This window comes from Cololabis saira, chromosome 1 (genome assembly GCF_033807715.1).
Source record: "Cololabis saira isolate AMF1-May2022 chromosome 1, fColSai1.1, whole genome shotgun sequence".
Lineage (NCBI taxonomy): Eukaryota > Metazoa > Chordata > Actinopteri > Beloniformes > Belonidae > Cololabis > Cololabis saira.
This window is the reverse complement of record NC_084587.1, coordinates 1,014,900-1,038,050: the sequence shown is the minus strand read 5'-3', so window position 1 is coordinate 1,038,050 and position 23,151 is coordinate 1,014,900. Positions and strand designations below refer to the sequence as shown.

The window sequence follows — 23,151 nt, the reverse complement described above, 5'->3', positions numbered from 1 at the left end:
TACCACCACACCAGTACCAGTACCACGACACCAGAACCAGTACCACCACACCAGAACCGGCCTAGACCAGGAGTCCAGACCACCTAGACCCAGACCAGACCCAGACCACCTAGACCAGGGGTCGGGAACCCAAAATGTTTTAGATCCATATTGGACCAAAAACACAAAAAAAAATATGTCTGGAGCCGCAAAAAATGAAAAGTCTTGTATCAGAATTAGAATGAAGAAACACATGCTGCATGTTTCTATATTAGTTAGGACTGGGGGAAGATTTTATTTTCATTGTGCACTTCGAGAAAAAAGTTGAAATGTCGAGAAAAAAGTCAAAATGACGAGAAAAAAGTCGAAATGTTGAGATTAATGTTGAAGTACAATTTCAAGAAAAGTTTAGAGTTTATAAAACGTCTCTGATGCAACACTGGGAAAAGCAATAATTGTAAATCAGATTTATTATTTCGTTTTCGTTTAATTGTCTATTACATATTCTGTTTTGAGCTGAAAATACGAAAACAAACACCAATCTTCCATTTTTTGGTTATACAGAAAAACAAATAAACGAAATATTGACTCGTTTTTTTCGTTTGCTAGATCTAATGGAATAATTGAATAGCTGTGTGAAGTACACGGACCTTCATTACAAATAACTGAAATATTGCAAGCCTTTTATTATTATAATATTGCTGATCATGACTTACAGCTTAAGAAAACTCAAATATCCTATCTCAAAAAATTAGAATATTCTGGGAATCTTAATCTTAAACTGTAAACCATAATCAGCAATATTAAAATAATAAAAGGCTTGCAATATTTCAGTTGATTTGTAATGAATCCAGAATGGATGACATTTTTGTTTTTTTTAATTGCATTACAGAAAATAAAGAACTTTATCACAATATTCAAATTTTCTGAGAAAGTCCTGTATTTTAAAAAATCCCCTCCAGTTTCCAAAGTTCTGACAGATAAATCCTGTGTCACCGTCACAAACTCTGCTCCTCTTTCGCTTTAACGCGCCTCAACCGAACTATGCTGGCCCCGCCCACCAGCCAGTGACGCAGCGCCTGTAGTTTGAACCAGCCAATCGGATCCACGGAGGTCGATGACGTAGCGGGAGCAGGTTCGTCTGATCCCCGTGTTTCTAAACCGTGTAGTCACTCCAGAGCTAAAGGCTAAAGCAGCGGTTTAAACTGGTTTTCTGGGAAAGAAACGCCAACAAAACAACGATTTCAACATGGTAAGAAATAACAACATAAATCCAGATCCCCGGACCGGTTCTGTTGGATAAAATGTGTTATTTGTTGCAGGAATCTGAGGATTTAAGAGCTAACTGCTGCTAACACGCACCGGCTTTAATGCGTTTATCTTTAAATTTAATGTTTAAAAAATAAACTTTTCAACTGTTTCACAACCAGATTTTATAATAGCCTTTCTGAGAAATGCGTTCACGGTTTAAAATGTTAAATAAAGTAATAAGCGGCCAGTTTAATGGTTAGCTTCCGCCCAGCTAGCCACGCGATGCTAACTGGATATAAATGTTTTATTTTAACAAAAATAAATGTGTTTTATTGAGTTTTTAACAGAATAAATGCGTTTTTATTGAGTTTTTAACAGAATAAACGCGTTTTTATTGAGTTTTTAACAGAATAAACGCGTTTAATTGAGTTTTTAACAGAATAAATGCGTTTCAGGGGTCAGATAAGTTTATTAGGTAATTATATTATGATTATTCTTATAATATTTATTATAATAATTTTATTATAGTCAGTCATATTTCATTATATTATTTATTATTACTTAATTTATTATTATTATTTTTTTTTAAATAAGTTTATTAGGTAATTCTTAATATTATGATTATTATAATATAATTTATTGTAGTAAATATTTAATTATATTATTACTTTATCATTAATTTGTTTAAAAAAAATATTTATTATATTTAACGTTATTCTCAATCACATCCGTGTTTCGTTTTGACTTTTGATGAATTAAAAACGATAAAAATGATTTGTATTTGAATTTTAAAAAACATCTTAAAGGCTCAGAGTTGAGAAGTTGATTAAAAAAAAAAAAGTATATATATATATATATACACACACACACACACACAACAGAAACCACTATATATATGTTAGAAAGTTAAAAAAAAAAGTATTTCTGAGCCTGTTTACTACAACAGTATAATAAAATCCTGTAATGACGGCTTTTAGTTTTGGTTCCACCCCAAGAATTGAAGTGGCCCCTCTGGCCCCCCCTAGGAAACATGTTTGGAGGTTTCCCTGGAGAAACGGGGTGAGGATGTTCATCCCAGTTACCTCTGAATAAAGTCAGGTTCAGGTTCGAGTCCTCCGAGTCTGGACTTGTGTGTTTGTTCCTCAGAGAACTAGTAGGACCCGGAAAACACCGGATTAAAGACTCGTAAAGACCAATAATTCAGAGAAAACAGTTCAGTCTTTCTGCAGCTGCAACAGCAGCCTCATTGATGACGTCACGGAGCGTCCAGCACACGAGACAGGATTTAAATTAACTCTGAACATCAATGAAACTTAATTCAGAACTAAAATTCAGACTTCAGACTACAAATAAAACATTGAATTTAGCGTGGGCTCTGTAATTGTTAGTGTTAAACAATGCTGGCCACGCCCCCTTTACTGAGCATGCTCAGACCCAGAAACAGGAAGTTGGGCTTCAGTAAAACCGTTACTGATCTCTGTTCAACATGGATTTGTGCTGGACTCGGAACAAGAGTCATACACCATAGGGACCGGGGTCTTTTTTATTATTTTTATATATTTTTTAATCATTTTTAATTTGAAATAATCCCACAGCTTCGACATCTTCTTTGTCCTCCTTATTGCTGTGTTTCCTCACTGTCACTGTTGTCGGCCCCTGCAGGGGTCGGTGCAGATAAACTGTTCACACACTTTACGAAAAGCTCAACGCCGTCTTCTTCCGCTTTATAAGGGACACAAGCGGGTTAGCAGCACGTTGTGTCACCATGTGAAACGTGAAGTTTAAATTAGGGCTGGGGATCCATTCAAATATCAAGAATCGATTCGATTCCGATTTTTAAGATTCAGAATCGATTATCAAGATTTGATTCGATCCGATCCGATATTGATTTGGGTTAGTGTTATTAAAACTGTTTTTTGAGCTGTTGCATCAATTATATGAGTGTAGTTCTGCAACATATTAATACTAGTATTATATTGAGATTCAACAGCAAGTATTGCAGCTAATGATGCTGTAAGGACCAATCAGCTCCCAGAATGCTGATAGAACTGAAACAGAAACATCGTGTAGAATTACCAAACAGATCCAGGAGGAAACAGAGACGATGAAATCAGTTTTATTTTTTCCCACATTCCGTTTAATTTTTTTTTCATTTTCGGTCTATTTTGGTTTTTAATTTTTGAGCATTTGGTTTTCAGCATTTTATGCAAATGTAACCCCAAGACAGTATATAAAGTAATGAAATATAGACAATTTATGCAATTATAACTGAAAACTTTAATGTTTTCATACCTTTAAACGTATTTAAAGGCAAAAACATGGCACCAGTTTTTCTCGTGTCCAAAAAAAACATTCCTGTTTTTGAGCATAAACAAAAAAATAACCAAAAGTTGTAATGATAGGGGGGGGGGATTAAAAATCGATCTTTAGACATACAAATCGATTTTTAGGAATTAATATGAGAATCTATTTAGAATCGGAAAATCAATTTTTTCAACACAGGCCTAGTTTAAATGTATTTTTTATTTAAAGGAAGAACTTCCTCCATCATTTTTTATAATCGAGGTCCTTGAGGAATCATTGCAGCCCTGATACCAAACCTTAGTCACGTGTTTCTCCTTTGTGGTGTTGGTTTGTGAGTTTTTGTGAGTTTCCATCCTAACTTCTTCTCCTCCATCAGTCCATCATGTCCTCTAACTTCTCTTCTCCGTCCATCAGTCCATCATGTCGTACAACGGCGGGGCCGTCATGGCCATGCGGGGGAAGAACTGCGTTGCCATAGCGGCGGACCGGCGGTTTGGGATCCAGGCCCAGATGGTGACGACCGACTTCCAGAAGATTTTCCCCATGGGGGACCGGCTGCACATCGGGCTGGCGGGGCTGGCTACTGACGTGCAGACAGTGTGAGTGTGGGGGGGTTCTGGTCCTGGTTCTGGTTCTGGTTCCACGCCGGCCCCTCTAGGTTCTGATCTCCGGCACCGGAGGAAACCGGTCGGACATAACGCACAACAGGGCTCAGTCGTCTTGACGTCATCACTTGGCGGAGCCGCCATGTTGGAAGCTACATTAGCTTAGCTGCTCTTCAGACCATATAAATTACATTTATGTAAATGACAGTACTCGAGTTGTAAAATAAAATCAGGGGGGATGGTGGATTTTATCATATGGGGACAGATAATTTGTGCTGATTACAAATAATATAATATATTACAAATAATAGCAGTGACCAAAACACCTGCAGAAATACTGCAGGAATGACATAGCAGCAGTTAAATGTATTATCCCTGATTTTGGAGAGCTAGCAAGATTTGAAAGTGGCACCTCCTCTAAGCCCCGCCCCCTCATCTAAGCCCCGCCCCCTCCTCCCCCTCCCATCAGCGCTCCGTCCAAAGCCACGCCCCCACAAACTTTGGGGAACGCGCATTTGCAGGAGTCGAGTTTTCCAGGACATTTTGGACAAAACTACCCCATGTCTCATTCACCTGTAAGCGAGGCCGGTTTTAGGGGGGGCAGGGGGGGGCTGTGCCCACCCAAACGTGCATCCTGCCCACCGGTGTCTCCATCCCGGCGAGAGCGGAGAGCGCCGATGCGGCTAGCGGAGCGCTGCGGTACGCTGCAGGCTCTAGAGCCACGGCTACGGCGTAGGCTATGGCGTAGGCCAGGGGTTCTTAACCTTTCTGACCTTGGGACCCAATTTTTTCAGTACAGAGTGGCCCGGGGCCCATTAAATATAAACACTCTATAGTAGGGGTATTCAACTAAAACTTTAAGAGGTCCATTTAGAGAAAATTTACTCAAGCGAAGTTCCAGAACATCATAATATATATATATATATATATATATATATATATATATATATATATTCAAGTAGCCTCATAGTTGTATCAACATCTGCATCTGACTGTTATATTAAAAAAAGTACATATTTGCCACTTACATTTTATTTTATTTTTCAAATGCTATCTTATTTTATTTCTCTACCAGCAGTTTGAATTTCCCCTTTTCTTTGTTAATTGTCTCAACACATTTTTATAATAAATGAATATAAACATTGATGAACCTGGAACGATATTTAGTTTTAATTCTGTTCATTGTGGAGAAAGCTGCTTCACAGCTGTATGTGGACCCAAACATGGGCAGGATGTTTTAAGGTGGTCAGTTTATTTTCTGTGACTTCAGTTCAGACTTGAGTGGATATGTTTGATGAAAAACTTTGTGTTTTGTTTCAGTGGCAGTGGTCTCTGAACGTATGAGACACTGGTTTTGTCCCAGTGGGAAGACTGAACAAGGATGAATTTGTCCATTCCGGGACTTCTCTTTCCAGCTGTTACGCTTCTCATCTCTGTATATAGAGCCAAGCTAATTACCGTATTTTGACGACCATACGGCGCCGTGTGGAAAGACGCACCCTCAGTTTTGTGTGTGTCATTTCTGTAAACACACACACACAGCGCGCCGTGTGGAAAGGCCCCATCAACACACACGGAGCGCCGCCTTACAACAACACACACACCAGCATACAAGTGTGCATATTTAAAAATATAGCGGGAACAAAACTTAGTTTGATTGTACTTTATTTAAGATATTACATTAATCAGTTGTCAGAGGACTCAGCGCGTCAGGTTTCATCCGAGCCTGATCAGCTGAGACGGGCAGGAGCCTGCAGCTCTCTGGCTGCGGAGTAGCCGAGTCTTTCCGATGCTTTTGCGAAAGCCCGAACAGTCCAGTCCAGCAGACACGTCAGCCCACGCATCTACATGTACAATCCTTCAGCAGTAAACTATGGAGCCCGCAAGCCCGAGCGGCACCGACCTCCCCGGCCGCGGGGACGCGTCAGGATAAATGATCACGCCGCGCTCGCTCGCTCTGGGCCCAGACCCAAGTAATCGATCCCTGATCCTGGCGGATCTAAACCTACTCTGTGCAAAATGAAGGATTTTCTCTATAAATACACACCATTTCTCTTACTATTACACGTACAGCTAGCTGAGTGTCTTCTCCTCATTTGGTTGGGAGTTGCTATGCAGTCCCGCGGCCCACACGTACAAAACAGAATTCTTTTTGCGGCCCACTAGATGGCGCTCGCGGCCCAAGTGTGGGCCGCGGCCCTATGGTTAAGAATCACTGGCGTAGGCTACGCCGGTTCTCGATTCCAATCCCTAGTTTTAAGTTCTAAGTGGGTCGGTATTTCTGTGGGTGTATTTTTTTGTATTTTTTGTTCATTTTCTAGTGTGGGATATTTTATTTTGTTTTAATTTTAATTTTATTTATTATTATTATTTGTTGCTGCTTATTATCATTATTATTATTTGTAGCTGGAAGTAGGTGGTTTAAATACTGGAATGTTATATTTTGATGTAATTAATGTGTCTGTGTAATCCCATGAGGGATGGGTCATTTAAATGTCCGGACACGAAAATAAAATAATTCATTCATTCATTCATTCATTCATTCATTCATTCATTCAAAATAATTCATTCATTCTAAGAGCTCCGATACTCCAGTCCGGTGCATGTGAGATGTTCAGGTCTTCATGAGTCCCACCGGGTCCTAGCGGGTTCTAACGGTTCCGTCTGTGTTTCAGGGCCCAGTGGGTCCAGACTGGTCCTAACTGGTCCTAACTGGTTCTAACTGGTTCTGTTTCAGGGCCCAGAGACTGAAGTTCCGTCTGAACTTGTACGAGCTGAAGGAAGGACGACAAATCAAACCCAAGACCTTCATGAGCATGGTGTCCAACCTGCTGTATGAGAGGAGGTGAGAATATACACACACACACACACACACCTGCTGTATGAGAGGAGGTGAGAATATACACACACACACACACACACCTGCTGTATGAGAGGAGGTGAGAGATACACACACACACACACACACACACACACACTTGCTGTATGAGAGGGGGGGGGGGGGGCGCCCCGCACAGCACATCCAAGTGATCGCTGTCTGGCGCTCAGCCAATGTCTTTGATGTTATCAGACGGCTCGGTCAGTTCTGATCCAGGTCCACAGATGTTCCTGAGAGGGGAGGGCTAGTGGGGGCAGAGCCACTTGTTTACATTCCACCAGGGAGATTGTGACCAGAGCGATCGGCCAAAACCGCCCTGTCAAGGTCAGATTATAGAATCAACAATTATATTAAAGAACAGGCAGCCTCAGTAATTTTCCGTCTGCCTTCAGTCTCTCGTTCATCAATGGCGACTCCAATCAGACGAATTTGTGATCAATGTCCGCCAAGCCGAGCTTCCAACTTCTCCAAGGTCTTCTCCATCTTGCCAATGAGCTCAAAGACGCCGCCAGCCTGAGATTCTGTTCAAGAATCACATCCAGCTTACGGCTTTGCTCCCCCAGCGTTAAAGTCTGAGCGTTGATCACCTTGCTTGATCCTTCATCCACGTCCGGCAGCTCTGAAAGGGCCAGAACAGCTGTCGACGACTTACGCGTTTGTCGGTAGACCAGGAATCCCCCCCCTCCTCCGATTAGCAGAAATCCTGCTATCATAAATCAAATTATGAAGCATCTTCAACGTCCTCGACAGACAGAATCACCAAACACAACGGTTTCCAGTATTTCCAGGAATCCATTGTTTATCCAGCAAAAAATGTCCCATCGGGGCAGGAGGGCTCCCTTACCCCCTGACTTCTGGTTGTGCTGAGAGACCAGTTAATCAATTCATGATTGTAGAGTTTTATCCCCCCCCCCCCACAGCGTAGGGATCCAGTTTACACACACACGTAACACACATCACTTGGCCAAGAGGGAAGGGATAAATCCATCACACTAACGCTTCTCTCCCCAGGTTTGGGCCCTAACCTCTCCTATCCTCTCTCCTCTCTCTCCCAGGTTCGGTCCCTACTACATCGAGCCGGTCATCGCGGGTCTGGACCCGAAGACCAGCGAGCCGTTCATCTGCTCCCTGGACCTGATCGGGTGTCCCATGGTGACGGAGGACTTCGTGGTGAGCGGGACCTGCTCCGAGCAGATGTACGGCATGTGTGAGTCGCTGTGGGAGCCCGACATGGTGAGTCCACTCACAATCAGGTCAAACTTTCTTTATACAGCACCTTTCATGCATAGAACGCAGCACAAAGTGCTTTACATAAAACATAAAAGTCACTCCCAGCATGGATGCTCCACATGAGGAAACACTGGAGCTAAAAGATACAAGAAAGCAGGAGAAGATGAAGGCTATGAAGTTAAAATACTAGGGGTGTAACGATACACTAATCTCACGATACGATATTATAGCAGTATTTTTTTAACAACCTTGAATGAGGAACATATGACTGGAAAAAATTGTCTTTTATTTGAAAGACACAAAATACAAAACAATACTGTACGTTTGCCCTATTGTTCCAGTTTGTAATGCTTTATAACTGTTTAAGTTTTAAAGAGAAAACCAGGCCAACCATTTTCCACAAACTGAACTAAAAGTAAATGTCAGGTTTGCATTATGATCTTCAGTTTCATACAAGTACTAATATTTAGACACAAACTGAATAGTTTCTCTCATGTATGACTTGACTTTTTTCTTTCTAATTTAACAACTGAAATTAAATAAATAAATAAAGTAAATAAATACATACAATTTTACATCATAAAACAGATTGATTCATGCTCACCTTATAAGTGTAAGAGGAGATTTATTTTTGTAAAGAAGGTTATTTCATTATTTTATAAATGTATTCTTTATTTTCTGATGTAAATCAGGGACTAGTTTATCTGTAGTGATTAGTCTGTTTTAGATTGGGCGGAGTGATACGCCACAGTACGGCACTAGGTGCTGTGTTGATGTTCTAAAATCCTACACTGTTGAGGGACATTAAAAGTATAACATAAAATCCTAAAAGTAGGTCTATGTAGCAGGGCGAGTGCTACGGGGGCCCGACCGACAGGACAGAGAGGACACGGGGTTTTAGTGCACAAACTTTATTCACCAGAAGCTCTCACACGTGCACCAACACCTTCACGGCAGACCCTTCTCCAGCAGCAGCATCTTCTCCAGCAGCAGCATCTTCTCCAGCAGCAGCATCTTCTCCAGCAGCAGCATCTTCTCCAGCAGCAGCATCTTCTCCAGCAGAGCCTCTCTGGAGCAGCTGCTCCTTAAGAAGGAGCAGGGTGGAGAGGTTGATTGGACACACCTGTGTCCCGACCGCTGAGTGGCTCCGCCACACTGCCACAGTCTAGAAAGCAAGATATTAGAAAAACTAAGAGAATAAAACAATAGAATGTATAAAATAGACCATAAACTAAAACATTTTAATCTAACATTGAGATAAAACACTGAGATAATAAAACAGGATAAAGTAAAGTAAAGATGAATATAAAGCAGAGTAGTGAGATCGGCACCGGTTACTCAAGCGTATTTTCTTTAAACTGTTTCTAAAGCAAATATGTCAAAACTCCAACAAGTATTTGATTTATAACAACTTAAAAATACATCTGCAACAAAGATGGTCCATGTGATCCATGTTCTCCCCCAGCGTAGTGGGTTTATATGAAAATAGAAAAGCTCTCAGATGATACTGAACATAATCTTTCACCACTTCATGATCTCAAAACAAACAGAAACCAAAACTCACATTTCACAGTAAAACATCAGATTGTTCATCACAAACTACGTCAGCAAATCCCGAAACTATTCCCACCAAAAGCAGAATATTTTATTTCATTACCGTTCCGTTGTCATTTTCAATCTTGTATCATCAAAGGGTTAGGGTTAGGGTAAAAAACACATTTGGCACATTTTGACAGTATAGGTATCAAAGTGCCCAGATAGAGAGTTGGCCTGGTTCTATCCACAATAAAACCTTTATAAAATCTATCTGCTTTAATCTATTCTCATGTAACTTGGTTCAGTTGTAGTGAAGGAGTTGCTGAATCCAGACAGTGGTGTATTATATTTATATTAATTGCTATCATATAGGGCTGTGCGATTAATCGATTTTAAATCTAAATTGGATTTATTAATCACAATCGATGTTAAAAAAAGGAAAATCAGAAAAAGGATGTTCCTTTTTTGCAGCTGCATTACAGACAGAGCTCGTCTAGTCTTTGTTTGGTCAAGAACATTGTAAATGTTGTCACTTTACTAAACTCAAGGAGGATTTACAGGATCTTTCAATTGCACTTCATTCCCAATAGGGACATTTGTTTGCTATTTTTCTTTAAAAATAAAGATAAAATATTTGAAACAATTTGTCTTTTGTAGTTTTACCAAAAAAAAAATCGAAATCGAAAACCGGGTTTTCAGAGAAAAAAATCTGGATTTGATTTTTGTCCAAAATCGCCCAGCCCTACCTGGTTCTATCCACAATAAAACCTTTATAAAATCTATCTGCTTTAATCTATTCTCATGTAACTTGGTTCAGTTGTAGTGAAGGAGTTGCTGAATCCAGACAGTGGTGTCTTTATAATTATATCCATTGCTATCATGTTGTTTACCAATGTGCAAACTAAAAACAAATTAGACGAGATTAAAAATGTCATTTTATTTCTTCGGTTTATGACAATTTGCTCAGTCATGTGAACATTCACCATTTTTCTGCCACTGGAAATGCTGGGAGATCTTAGCTGTCCATGGAGACCAAGATTATACATATTGTCCTTACAATTGTGGAGATATTGTTGATTTAATTAGGATAGTTCTGTCCTCCAAAATCCCTCAGGCTGAGCAGGTTAAAATACAAGAAATTCCACTTGTAAAGAGTAAAAGACGGTCATGTGACTCTCCGTAGTTTAGGTGGATAAAGGTTTCAGTCACATGTGAGTAAAATAATAATCTGTTTCTATAAATGTCAGAGGATCTTTTTTAAATATATATATTTTATCATCATGGAGCTCCTGCAGTTCCACCAGGACGGAGGAGAATAGAAGTAGAATCAGGGCCATGAGGAGAAACATATCTGAGAGGGGAAGGTTTGTTTTAATTCTGCACTTTGAGAAAAAAGTCAAAATGTCGAGATTAATGTTGAAATACAATTTGGTGAATAAAGTGTAAATGTATCTTCCATCTAATCCAGTTAGAGCGACTGACAGCAGCAGCTGTAACTAACTAACTAACTAACTAACTAACTAACTAACTAACTAACTAACTAACTAACTAACTAACTAACATCCTTGGAGGGTCTAAAGGTCTACGAGGAATTTTGTAAAGACAGTCACATGTTTGTTATAGTCTCAGAAAGTCGACTTTCTACTCGAAGTGCATAATGAAAAAAAAATCTTCCTCCTCTAAAATATTATTTTTATTTTTCTCCTGCCTGGCCCTGATTCTCTTCGATTTCGATTATTGGAGCTTTGATTCTTCGATTATACCGATTGTCGATTTCTATTATTGGAGCTTCGATTCTTGGATTATTGTGATTTTTAATGCTTTTTTCCATACAAGATTGATTTTGTCTTCATCTGTGGCTACATTTGTAAATAAATAGTCAATCAATGAACTCAGTTCCTCTAACAACACTCATTAAGTAAATAACAAGGTTTTTTGAACATTTGTATTTTTCAAAGACACAAAATAATGTATTTTATGACTATGTAAACATTGTCTCTGTGACTTCCTTAACTTTGACCAGGGAAAGCTGCACTTGCATGAGAGCGCCCTCTATTGGTGGAAAACACTGAAAACGGTCAAGCCCTGGATTTAATGAGTTCATTAATTCAAGTAAACTAGATATGAACTTAGTGTAAACATATCTGCCATATTTCAAGTGAACAATAAGAAATGTGCATTCTTGAAAATGAAATGATTCAGCAGCTTATTCAGTCTGGAATCTGGATAGGAGAACTTAAAAAAAATTATATATTTTTAATTAATTGATTCCAAATCGTCACGTGACATCGATAAATTGCACCCACCTCTACTGGTCTGCAGCATTAACATGTTGGTTGATGAGGTCGGAGGTGAATCAGTCGCCTGTGAACATGTAAACGTATAAACATGTAAACGTATGAACATGTGAACATTTAAACATTTAAACGTGTAAAAGTTTAACCGTGTGTGTGTTTCCAGGAACCAGACGACCTGTTTGAGACGATCTCTCAGGCGATGCTGAACGCTGTGGACAGAGACGCCGTGTCGGGGATGGGGGTGGTGGTTCACGTCATGTAAGTCCTGGTCCTGCTGCTGGTCCTGTTAACACTTCTGCTACACACTAACCAGGTTAAACTTTAGCCAAAACGAGGTTTAGTTTAACAGAAAAACTCCCAGGAAACCAAGAAACCTCAGAATTTCTTCACAAGTAACTCAAAAATCACAGGGAGAGAAAAAACACCAACAAACTAGCAAACCAACAAACCTCACAGAGTTAACAAAACCAACCAGCCGCTGTTTAACCTTTAACCTCCTGATGAGCTGCAGGTTCAGCTCAAACCTGATTTATGGTTCTGTTAAACCAACGCAGAACTTACAGCGTAATCTCTGCGTTGATTTAACGCAGAACCATAAATCAGAGTTCACTGTCCGCCGGCGTGCAGCTCCTCCCACACCGACTCCGCTCATATATTTAATAAATGTATAAAGCTCATATATTTCTAAATCCCCGCCTGGCCGAGCCCTAACGCTGAGGCCACGGTAGATTTAAGTAACGCAGCGCCGCTCACTCATACATCCAGGTCACGTGACCTGGTCACGTGATCTGGTCAAATCGCAGCCTTTGCGGTTAGAAAATCTCGTTCTATCACATCACGATATTATCACAAATACAATGAATGGTTCAGCCCTAGTTCTGGTTCTGGTGAATGAACCAGTGACTCCACAGCCAGAACTTAAACGAGTTCTCTTGTCTTTATTTTTACATTTATTTCAGTAAATATTCTTTAACGACTTTAATTCTGTATTTACATCCGTATTTTATTTTAAACACAGAAGTATTTTAGTCTAGTAGCTTCTCTCTCTTGTTCTGTTTTTAACGTTTGTTCCTCGTTTCTCCTGCAGAGAGAAAGACAAGATCACGACCAGAACCCTGAAGGCCCGGATGGATTAGAACCTTCAGAACCTCCCGGTTACCCCCCAGAACCTCCCGTTTACCCCCCAGAACCTCCAGAACCTCCTCATGTTCCCAACGACCAACGAGACGCTTCTTTTGTATAAATGTCACAATTATAAAACTGTTTTCAATAAATGGAGATGGATTTAAACCACGTTTGTCCTGAACTTTCATCCAGCGCCGATCGCCTGCTTCTTTCTTTTCTTTAAAAACCTCTTTTTAGCAAAGCATTTTATCACTAAACAATGCTGTTGTTTTTTTCCCTAGTTGCTGTTTTTAATTGTTTTCTCTTTTCTGCCTTGTCTTGACTTTTTATCTTTTATTATTTCTGTTTCCTTTTAATCATCAAACTTTAGAACTTTGAGATTTTCAGTAATGTAAAGTGCATTATAAAAACGTTTATTATTATTCTTAGAAATAAGGGAGGATTAACCACTGGGTTCCTGTGGAACCTGAGAACCTTCTGGTTCTGACGGGAAACTTTCTGGAGATTTAAAAACTCTTCACTTCAAGTTCATCAGGAGAAATGCAGGATTTAAAGAATAAAATAAGTTTCAGAAATAAAATGAATGGTTTTTAGGACAAAATGGCTTTTAAACTTGTGGAAAAACCCCAAAGATATTCAAAGCCCTGACCTAAATATTATTTACAGGATTAATGATCATTCATTAATGATCCATAAATGTTCCCAAAGACGCCTGACGCTTCTGACATTTGTCATGTTTTAAGCAGATAAAAAACCAACGTGTTAATCTGGGACATTTCCAGAGATAATAAATGTTTATCTCAGCTGGAGAAATAACGACGATTTATTTAAAATCCTGGAAATATTTATTTTTATTGGTCCGTGTCCGGACGTCTCTGGCGCTGATTGGTCGGAGCTTTTAAATCTTGGTTAATTCATGGATACAAGCAGGATCGTGATTGGCTGTTGTAACCAAGAAAAACCAGGAATAACCAAGAAAAATCAAGAAAAACCAAGCCTGTCTATACTTTTGATTTTGACCATTAAGAGTTTATTATTAGTATATTCGTTTTTTCTACAGTTTTCTCCAGCAGGATCTTTTGAAAATATTTGTAAATTTTTTGTAAATATTATCCATTTTTTTGGTGTTTACTATTTTTTTTCTCTCTTGTACATACTCTTTTTCTACTTTTTATATTGCTCTTTTTTTATTATTTAACTATTCATTGGTTATTTCTATTTAAAATTTTCTGTATAAAGCGTGTGTGTGTTTTTGGCGACTGCAGGACTGAATTTCTCCTCTGGGAGATCAATAAAGTCTTCTATTCTATTCTATTCTATTCTATTCTATTCTACCTATTCTATTCTATTCTGTTCTATTCTATTCTATTCTATTCTATTCTATTCTATTCTATTCTCTTCTTCCTCCAGCAGCAGTGAAGTTGGTTCCAGATGAAGTTGGTTCCAGGTGAAGTTGGTTCCAGGTTGGATGTTTTTTAGGGACCGTCAATAAATGACTGAATGAAATCAAGCATTTTATCTGCCAGATTCACTTCAAAACTACCGAATTGTTGTAATAAAGTTGAGTTGAATAAACACATTTCTTTATATCATATTTAAGGAATCTTTAGTACTCTTATAAGGAAAGAAAAGCGGAGCTTTTTTTCAACAGTCTTTACAAAATGCGACCTAAGGACTTGAAATCTATCCGGAATTGTGGAACTCGGATACAAACACGAGAAACAAGTCGTTATTCTTTATTTATAGACGTGTCTGTATCTAATTCTGTATTTATAGACATGTCTGTATCTATAAGTCTGTATTTGTAGACGTGTGTGTATATACATAGACGTGTGTGTATTTATAGGCTGCAGTGCCGTCAGTCACCACCGGGCCAGTGGCGCAATGGATAACGCGTCTGACTACGGATCAGAAGATTCTAGGTTCGACTCCTGGCTGGCTCGTTCTTTTCCTTTTTATTTATTGTTATTTTTGAAATATTTTCAGCTGTATCTTTTAAAGGTTTAATATTATATTAAAAAGAATCACAGGAAAGATATTTAATAAAGGAGATCATCGACAAGTCTGCACGCATCCTCTCCAGAGTTACCATGACACTCAAGTTATCAACATGTTAACACCGTTTTCATCATCCAAACATGTTATATCTTTACGTCACCTGGTTTGAAAACTATTAATTCGTGGATACAAGCAGGAGCGTGATTGGCTGTTGTAACCGAGAATAACCAGGAACAAACAAGAATAACCAGGAATAACCAGGAATCTCCTCGATCTACAGGTCGCGCTTCAGTCTATGTAACTAATCCAGAAATGATCGAACTGAACCCGGAGGTCGCGGGTTCGAACCCAGCAATCCCCCGTCATATAACAATCGAAACAACACAAATGAAAAAAAAAATGCTCATATATACTCATATTAATTAACTTATATAAATAAATGTGTACATGGTAAAATAAAACAGCAATAACAATTGTAGCGCTTCAGAGTTACCATGACACTGCTTCATTCAGGTTATCACCATTTTCATCATCCAAACAATTATATCTTTACGTCACGTGGTTTGAAAACTATTGGAAAAAAATATCAGATATATCAAATATGACGCTCGAATTGTAAACTCTGATTATAAAGCTGATTCTGATTCTGTATCCCCGGTTCAACCTGCTGGTGTCGCTGCAGTACCGGGTTCTACCACCGGGCCAGTGGCGCAATGGATAACGCGTCTGACTACGGATCAGAAGATTCTAGGTTCGACTCCTGGCTGGCTCGTTCTTTTCTTTTTAATTATTGTTATTTTTGGATTTATTCTCAGCTGTATCTTTCAAAGGTTGCATTTTATATATATATAAAAAATCACAGGACCATGACCTGGTTCTACACCAGCGTTTCAGCGTTTTTCAATTTGACAAAACCTGTTTGTTTCACTGCTTCACTCAAGTTATCGCCATGTTAACACCACTGTCATCATCCAAACAATTATATCTTTCTTCCCCCAACAATAACGTTTTTTTGTTTTTTTTTTCATTTTCATTTATTTATTTTATTTTTATTTTTTCCCCATTCTTATCTTATTTTATTGCTCTCTATTCTTTTCAAAAGCTGCCTATGGACAAGTGTTGCGAATTAGCCCTTGTGCTAAAACACTTAAACAATGCATCTGGTTTGTCCAATGTAATTGCTATGTTCATATCAAATAAACATAAAATAAAACAAATAAAAAAAAAATCATGTCTACCTCATTCTGCTGCACCTTTCAGTTTTTTAATTGTATATATTTTAATAAGTGCCACATTTGTTTATTTACTGTTTGCTATTTTTAAATCTGGGACAGTGAGCGAGATAACCAGAGTCAAATGCAAAATGTTCAAACTTGGCTGATAAAATCTGATTCTGATTCTGATTCTGATTACGTAACATGGTTTGAAAGGTATCGATATTAAAGTGCAGGGCTGTCAATTATCTCCTTTATGAAATGTAATTATTGGCAAATCAGCTAAAGTCGATTTTGTGATTATTTTTATATAAAATCAGGTCTTTAAAGGATAAACCTAAAAATAATTCAAAAAGAACAGAAGAAAAACAACGAGCCAGCCAGGAGTCGAACCTAGAATCTTCTGATCCGTAGTCAGACGCGTTATCCATTGCGCCACTGGCCCGGTAGCAGAGTGTAGTTCCACAGCGCCACCACATGGATCCAGCGCGATATTTCATATGATATAATGATATAGTTTTCAAAACACGTAAAGATATACAGGACTGTCTCAGAAAATTAGAATATTGTGATAAAGTCCTTTATTTTCTGTAATGCAATTAAAAAACAAAAATGTCATCCATTCTGGATTCATTACAAATCAACTGAAATATTACAAGCCTTTTATTATTTTAATATTGCTGATCATGGCTTACAGTTTAAGAAAACTCAAATATCCTATCTAAAAAAAATAGAATATTCTGGGAATCTTAATCTTAAACTGTAAACCATGATCAGCAATATTAAAATAATAAAAGGCTTGCAATATTTCAGTTGATTTGTAATGAATCCAGAATGGATGACATTTTTGTTTTTTTAATTGCATTACAGAAAATAAAGAACTTTATCACAATATTCTAATTTTCGGAGACAGTCCTGTATGTTTAGATGATGAAAATGGTGTTAACTTGAAAACTTAATTTGACTGAAGCAGCTTCATGGGAACTGAAGAGGATGCATTCAGGGTTGTTGATGGTGTCCTTCTTTATGAAATATCCCTACTTTGATTTATTTATTTTTTTACTTTTTTTGATATAAGATCAAACTTTTGAAAAATACAGCGGGAAATATTTTTAAAATAACAATATATAAGAAAGAAAAGAACGAGCCAGCCAGGAGTCGAACCTAGAATCTTCTGATCCGTAGTCAGACGCGTTATCCATTGCGCCACTGGCCCGGTGGTAGAACCTGGTACTGCAGTGGGTTTAAGAGGGGCGACACCAGCAGGGAAACCCGAGTTCGAGTCTGGGTTTTAAGGAACCGCGGGTGAAGGAGAATAAATCACGTTACAATTTGTTTGTTACTATTTCATGGGTATTTCAGTGTCGTGCCAAAAAGTGATTCCTGCCAGAATCTGATTTGTGGCCACGATAGCGCTAAAACGTCAGATTTTCAGATTATGAAGCTCAAGAATGAGATAAAGTCATATTTAGGCAGAAACAACCTTTCATTAACTGTATTTGGCCTTCAATCCATTTTTAGCAGGTAAAAAGACCCATTTTCAGGGAGAAATCAGATTCTGGCTTGATGTTGTGTTTCGTGTCCACTGTCTGTATCTTGTATTTTTAGTATCTCCACTTGGTGTAATGGGTTTGTCCCCTAATGTCACTTTGTGTTATCATAAAATCTCACCAGTAAGAAGAAAGGAAAGAAACCTGTTACTCACCTGTTAGAAGATAAAAACATCCTCCATCCTTCATGGTATAAATTAATCCACGACCACGTGGTTTTGGCCTCGACCTGCGGGGAATTAAGTTCTGCTGCAGAAGCAACTTGTTTTACTAAATACTCACATAATAAATATATAAATATCACAGAAAACATCTCTAACCTCCATAATTCTGCTACTTTACCAAGTTTTCAACCCAAATCTTCTGTTATTTCCTTAATGACGCAGTAAATTGTTAATTGCCGTTGGCAAGTTCGGGGTTTCCCCGTGACGTCACCTCGACCAATCACAGGGCAGCAGTGACGTCACCACACCCTCCCCTGATTGGTTAATTACTTAGTTTTTTTTACCAACTCATCTCGGCCTCCTCGCATCAAGAGTGCAGTACCGCCTTTTCACCACGGAGCATGTAGGGGGCGCTGTTCTAGATTAACATTAATAATAATTAATAAAGAGAGACGAAATGACAATCACAACACATAAAGACGTTTCATCTTTATTATAAGAATGTTATTTTTGGTTTTCAAAGATAGTGACGCTTTCTTTTTTATAAATCTGTCTTTATTTTTAGCAAAGTTTCACATACATAAGTGCAAATTCATCCACAGAAAAAGCCTGAACTTTTTATACTAAAAAAAGAAGTTGGACAATATACGAGGACGATCTGCTCATCGAAAAACACAAAGGCACAAAAAAGACCGTCAGCATCTGTAAATCACTGGATTTGTTAACATGAAACTTACTTTCACACATTGTATGCTTGTATTTTTATTAATTTATCTTTTTAATTTACATTCCACTGTCTTGTCCTTTATCTATTTTTTTTTGTTTATTTCTTTTCAATTTGGTGTTGGAATCTATCTGTATTTGTAATTAATCTTTCATTGAATTTCAAGGTTTAAATAAATAAAAAATATATATTTTTTTTTAAAAACACAAAGAAAAAAAGTATTTTATTAAAAGGCGGTTATATTCTGAAAAAATGAGGAAACCTGGGCCCTCATTTATCAACAGTGCGTAGAAAAGGTCCTAAATTCTGTCGTAGGATTGAAATTTAGAATGTGTGTAAGTACAAAAAAATCCGGATTTATCAAACGTGCGGACGCTGATTTATCAGCACATCAGTGATGATAAATCCCACCTGTTCTAAACTGCCGTGCCCGTGCATGGTTACCGTCATTTGCATACAGAAACGCCTCCAATTGGCCATATATGGAGCAACAAAAGCTCCCGCTTGGAGGTTTACAAACTTTATTGAACAAAATTCTGTAGAGTTTACAACAAAAGGCAAATGAAACAAAATAATCAATTATCTACAAATATTCAACATTTGGGGGGGTTGAGAGCAAAAAAAAAAAAAAAAAGATACATTTACTGACAAGCTATGGGAAGTGTATTAATAAAAATGAAGAAACAAAGACATCGTTTCATATAAGCTTTTGGCAATATCGTTTTTTTCACAGTGTTTCTCAACCCTGGTCCTCGAGGCACCACTGTCCTGCATGTTTTAGATGTTTCCCTGCACCAACACACCTGATTCTAATTAAAGGTCCTAATTAGCTTGTCACCAAGGTCTGCACAGCTCTGTAGATGACACAGGTACTTTTATCACGGTGTGCTGAAGCAGGGAAACATCTAAAACATGCAGGACAGGGGGTCCCGAGGACCGGAGTTGAGAACCACTGGTTTAAGAGACGCTAAGTACAGTTTACATTCATTTTTCAGTTGTACAATGGAGGGTTTGTTGTTATTCCATTTGCATTTATGTATGTGATATTTGGCTTGTAAAATAATTATGTTGACCATGTTTGATATATTTCTTGGAAGATTATCCTAAATTAAGATTTGGTTGGAGTCTAAAGCTCCTGCTTGGAGGTGCAAACACCAATAAAGCTGTTCATGCAGAATAAATGAGTGTTGCATTCCTGCAGGCCACCGGGCAACGACGGGCAACAGAGACATAGTTGCATCGCAGATTATTTGTGCACTGATTGAATGAAATCCTTTAATGTCCACGTAACTGAATTTATTTTGTGATGGTGCTTTTATTGCGATTTGGGTGCAATATAGCTCCAATTATGTTTGGGAATCCGGCGATGGCGTGAAATCCTCGTTTAATTTGGGCTTGTTGTTGATGTGTGTATGGAAACTGGGTGTAAATTAGGGCCAGAGAAATTATTGCATCCAACACTGCCGGCATGATTCTGCTGCGAAATGTCTCCACATGTCTCCAATCTCTCTCTGAAATGTTCCGGTGGACAAACATCCCAGGGTGGACAGGAGCTGGATGTGACTGGGATGGAGTTGTAAATCACAACATAGATCCATCAGAATGTTTTTGGGGAAGCGGTACCTGCTGAGCAGCCGCTCCGTGCTCTCACTGAACAGATCAGTGCGCTCTTTGAAAAAGCGCTCTCTGCGGAGCGTGTTTTTGCGGAGCGCACGGTCTCTAAATCCTCCAACAGTGCAAGATAAGCCATGGTACTTGTATTTTCTTTTCAGGTCGTCCTGCCAAAGCTGTCTTTTATAGCTTGTCACACCAATTATTCAAAATGTCTGATGTCTTATGGATAATTTTTATTAATTGGAGGAAACGGGGAACAAGTGCACATGTTCCCCGTTCAGTCACAGTTCAGCGATCTCAAACTTCACATGTAAAGTTTGAGACTCTTTTAATGGGTTCTATTTGTAGTTTCACTGTTCTACCACTAGGTTTTGTGCGTACGCATGGTCGGAGCTGTGCGTATATTTACACGTGTTTCTGCGCACAAATACATGTTGATAAATACCATACTTTGCGTGGGAATGCTCGTACGCACGCTTTACGCACAGATCTGTGTGTACGCACGGTTGATAAATGAGGGCCCTGGCTCCTTTCACCTCCGCAAGAAAACACTGGTTATTAGTGAATTACAAAGTAAATCCTGCTCATCTGATTTACTCTTATTTCTTATTTTCAAATCGTTATAATTTGCCAAAGTTTGTTCTTGAAAAGTTAATTTTCTTCCTTTTTCTGCATTACATTGTCTATCTGTAACTTTACATTATTTGCTTGAATTCAGGTTTATTTTTCTCAGCAGTTTAAAGCGGAGCCGGTTCTCGCACCTGATTGGTCGGAGCTCTTGAATTTTGGATAATTCGTGGCTAAAAGCAGGATCATGATTGGCTGTTGGAACCAAGAAAAACCAAGAATAACCAGGAATATCTTCGACCTGCAGGTTCGCCCGTCAGTCTACGTTACTAATCCATGAATGATGAAACTGAACCCGGAGGTCGCGGGTTCGAACCCAGAGACCCGCAACAAAAATGTAAGAATAAAAGAGAGGAGATGCTGGAAATAAAGGTTAATTCTACAAATAAACTTACCTAAACAGTTTGGGAAAGTTATCCGGGTTTATATTCTTGACTTTAAAATTTGAGTTTGATGGAACAATAACGTCATAAAACCACTTGTGAACATAATATTTCAATGAAATAATAGAAACAGCACAAATCTCAATAAATGCTTACTCATATTTATTAACTTATATAAATACATATTTACATGGTGAAATATAACAAAAATAAATATTATTATGGGAGTCTTTAGGTCGCATTTTGTAAAAAACCTCAGGAAATCTCTTATGAATCCTTAAGATTCCTAAAATATGATATAAAGAAATATTTATTCAACGCAGCTTTAGTAAAGCAATTATTCTTGCATACATATTAATAGTTAATACCAAGTTGGTAAAAACCTAAGGCATGTATGCATTTTTAATATATATCATATATATTTGAATATATCATATATATTTATTTTATTAATATATATATATATATATATATATATATATTTATTTATTTTTTATTCTGCTTAGTTTTCAAGTGAATCTGGCAGATAGTATGAAGGATATTGAAATTAAAATCATAATTTAATTCAGTTGGTGATTTATTGACGGTCCCTAAGAAAAAACATCCAACCTGGAACCAACTTCACCTTCTGGACCTGACGGTGACGTAAATGTTCAGGTGAGACGGAGCAGAAACACCTGAAACTGCAGGACCTTCGTCCCCGAGGACGTTTAGTGTTGTAAAACTCAATAAAACATTTAAAACTCACACGTCTGAGAAACGTCAGGCTCGTAAAACTCAATAAAAACATTTAAAACTCAGACGTAAGAACGTTAAACGTGCAGAAGGTAAAAGAAGATGAGGAGGCAGAAACAAGATAAAACTCCCTTTAATGATCATCTTCAAGTAACCTTTTGTCCTAACGTCTGTCGGTAACAAAACAATACTGTATACAAACACAAAATTGCTACATTTAATGTAAACAAGATATAAAAATGATCTTTATGGTAATAAAACAAAGTATTTGCTGCAGAATTCCCCTTCTTTGACGCTCCGCTGCTCCTCCGCCTTCGGCCTTCGGCTCCTTCGGTTAAACTTGAAGATGTTCAGAAACAAATGTGGCAAGGAAACATTCATGAATGCAACATTCACGAATGCAACATTCACGAAGGAAACATTCACAAATGCAACGTTCACGAATGCAACATTCACGAATGCAACATTCACGAATGAAACATTCACGAATGCAACATTCACGAATGCAACATTCACGAAGGAAACATTCACGAATGCAACATTCACGAATGAAACATTCACGAATGCAACATTCACGAATGCAACATTCACGAAGGAAACATTCACGAATGCAACATTCACGAAAGAAACATTCACAAAGGAAACATTCATGAAGGAAACATTCATGAAGGAAACATTCATGAATGCAACATTCATCCATGAAGGAAACATCCATGAATGCAACATTCACGAAAGAAACATTCACAAAGGAAACATTCATGAAGGAAACATTCATGAATGCAACATTCATCCATGAAGGAAACATCCATGAAGGAAACATTCATGAATGCAACATTCACGAATGCAACATTTACAAAAGAAACATTCATGAATGCAACATTTACAAAAGAAACATTCATGAATGCAACATTCACGAATGCAACATTCAGGAATGCAA

The 23,151-nt window shown here is 38.2% G+C and overlaps 2 protein-coding genes and 4 non-coding genes across 7 annotated transcripts in view; 3 read left to right on the top strand and 3 right to left on the bottom strand.

Annotated features, from left to right (window-relative positions):
• The window catches only part of vps54 (VPS54 subunit of GARP complex), a 315,827-nt gene that overhangs the window by 25,588 nt on the left and 267,088 nt on the right, over positions 1-23,151 (bottom strand). The gene's annotated exons all lie outside the window — the stretch shown is intronic.
• psmb3 (proteasome 20S subunit beta 3) lies at positions 1,079-13,264 on the top strand. The gene is made up of 6 exons (XM_061728852.1): positions 1,079-1,231; positions 3,949-4,133; positions 6,877-6,984; positions 8,073-8,250; positions 12,244-12,338; positions 13,168-13,264. Exons 1-6 carry the CDS (start codon positions 1,229-1,231, stop codon positions 13,214-13,216), a joined length of 618 nt encoding a protein of 205 aa, XP_061584836.1. The 5' UTR covers positions 1,079-1,228; the 3' UTR covers positions 13,217-13,264.
• trnar-acg (transfer RNA arginine (anticodon ACG)) lies at positions 15,076-15,148 on the top strand. Its single transcript has one exon. It is a non-coding gene; the product is annotated as a tRNA-Arg (tRNA).
• On the top strand, positions 15,903-15,975 carry trnar-acg (transfer RNA arginine (anticodon ACG)). The gene has a single exon. It is a non-coding gene; the product is annotated as a tRNA-Arg (tRNA).
• On the bottom strand, positions 16,790-16,862 carry trnar-acg (transfer RNA arginine (anticodon ACG)). Its single transcript has one exon. It is a non-coding gene; the product is annotated as a tRNA-Arg (tRNA).
• Positions 17,561-17,633, bottom strand: trnar-acg (transfer RNA arginine (anticodon ACG)). The gene has a single exon. It is a non-coding gene; the product is annotated as a tRNA-Arg (tRNA).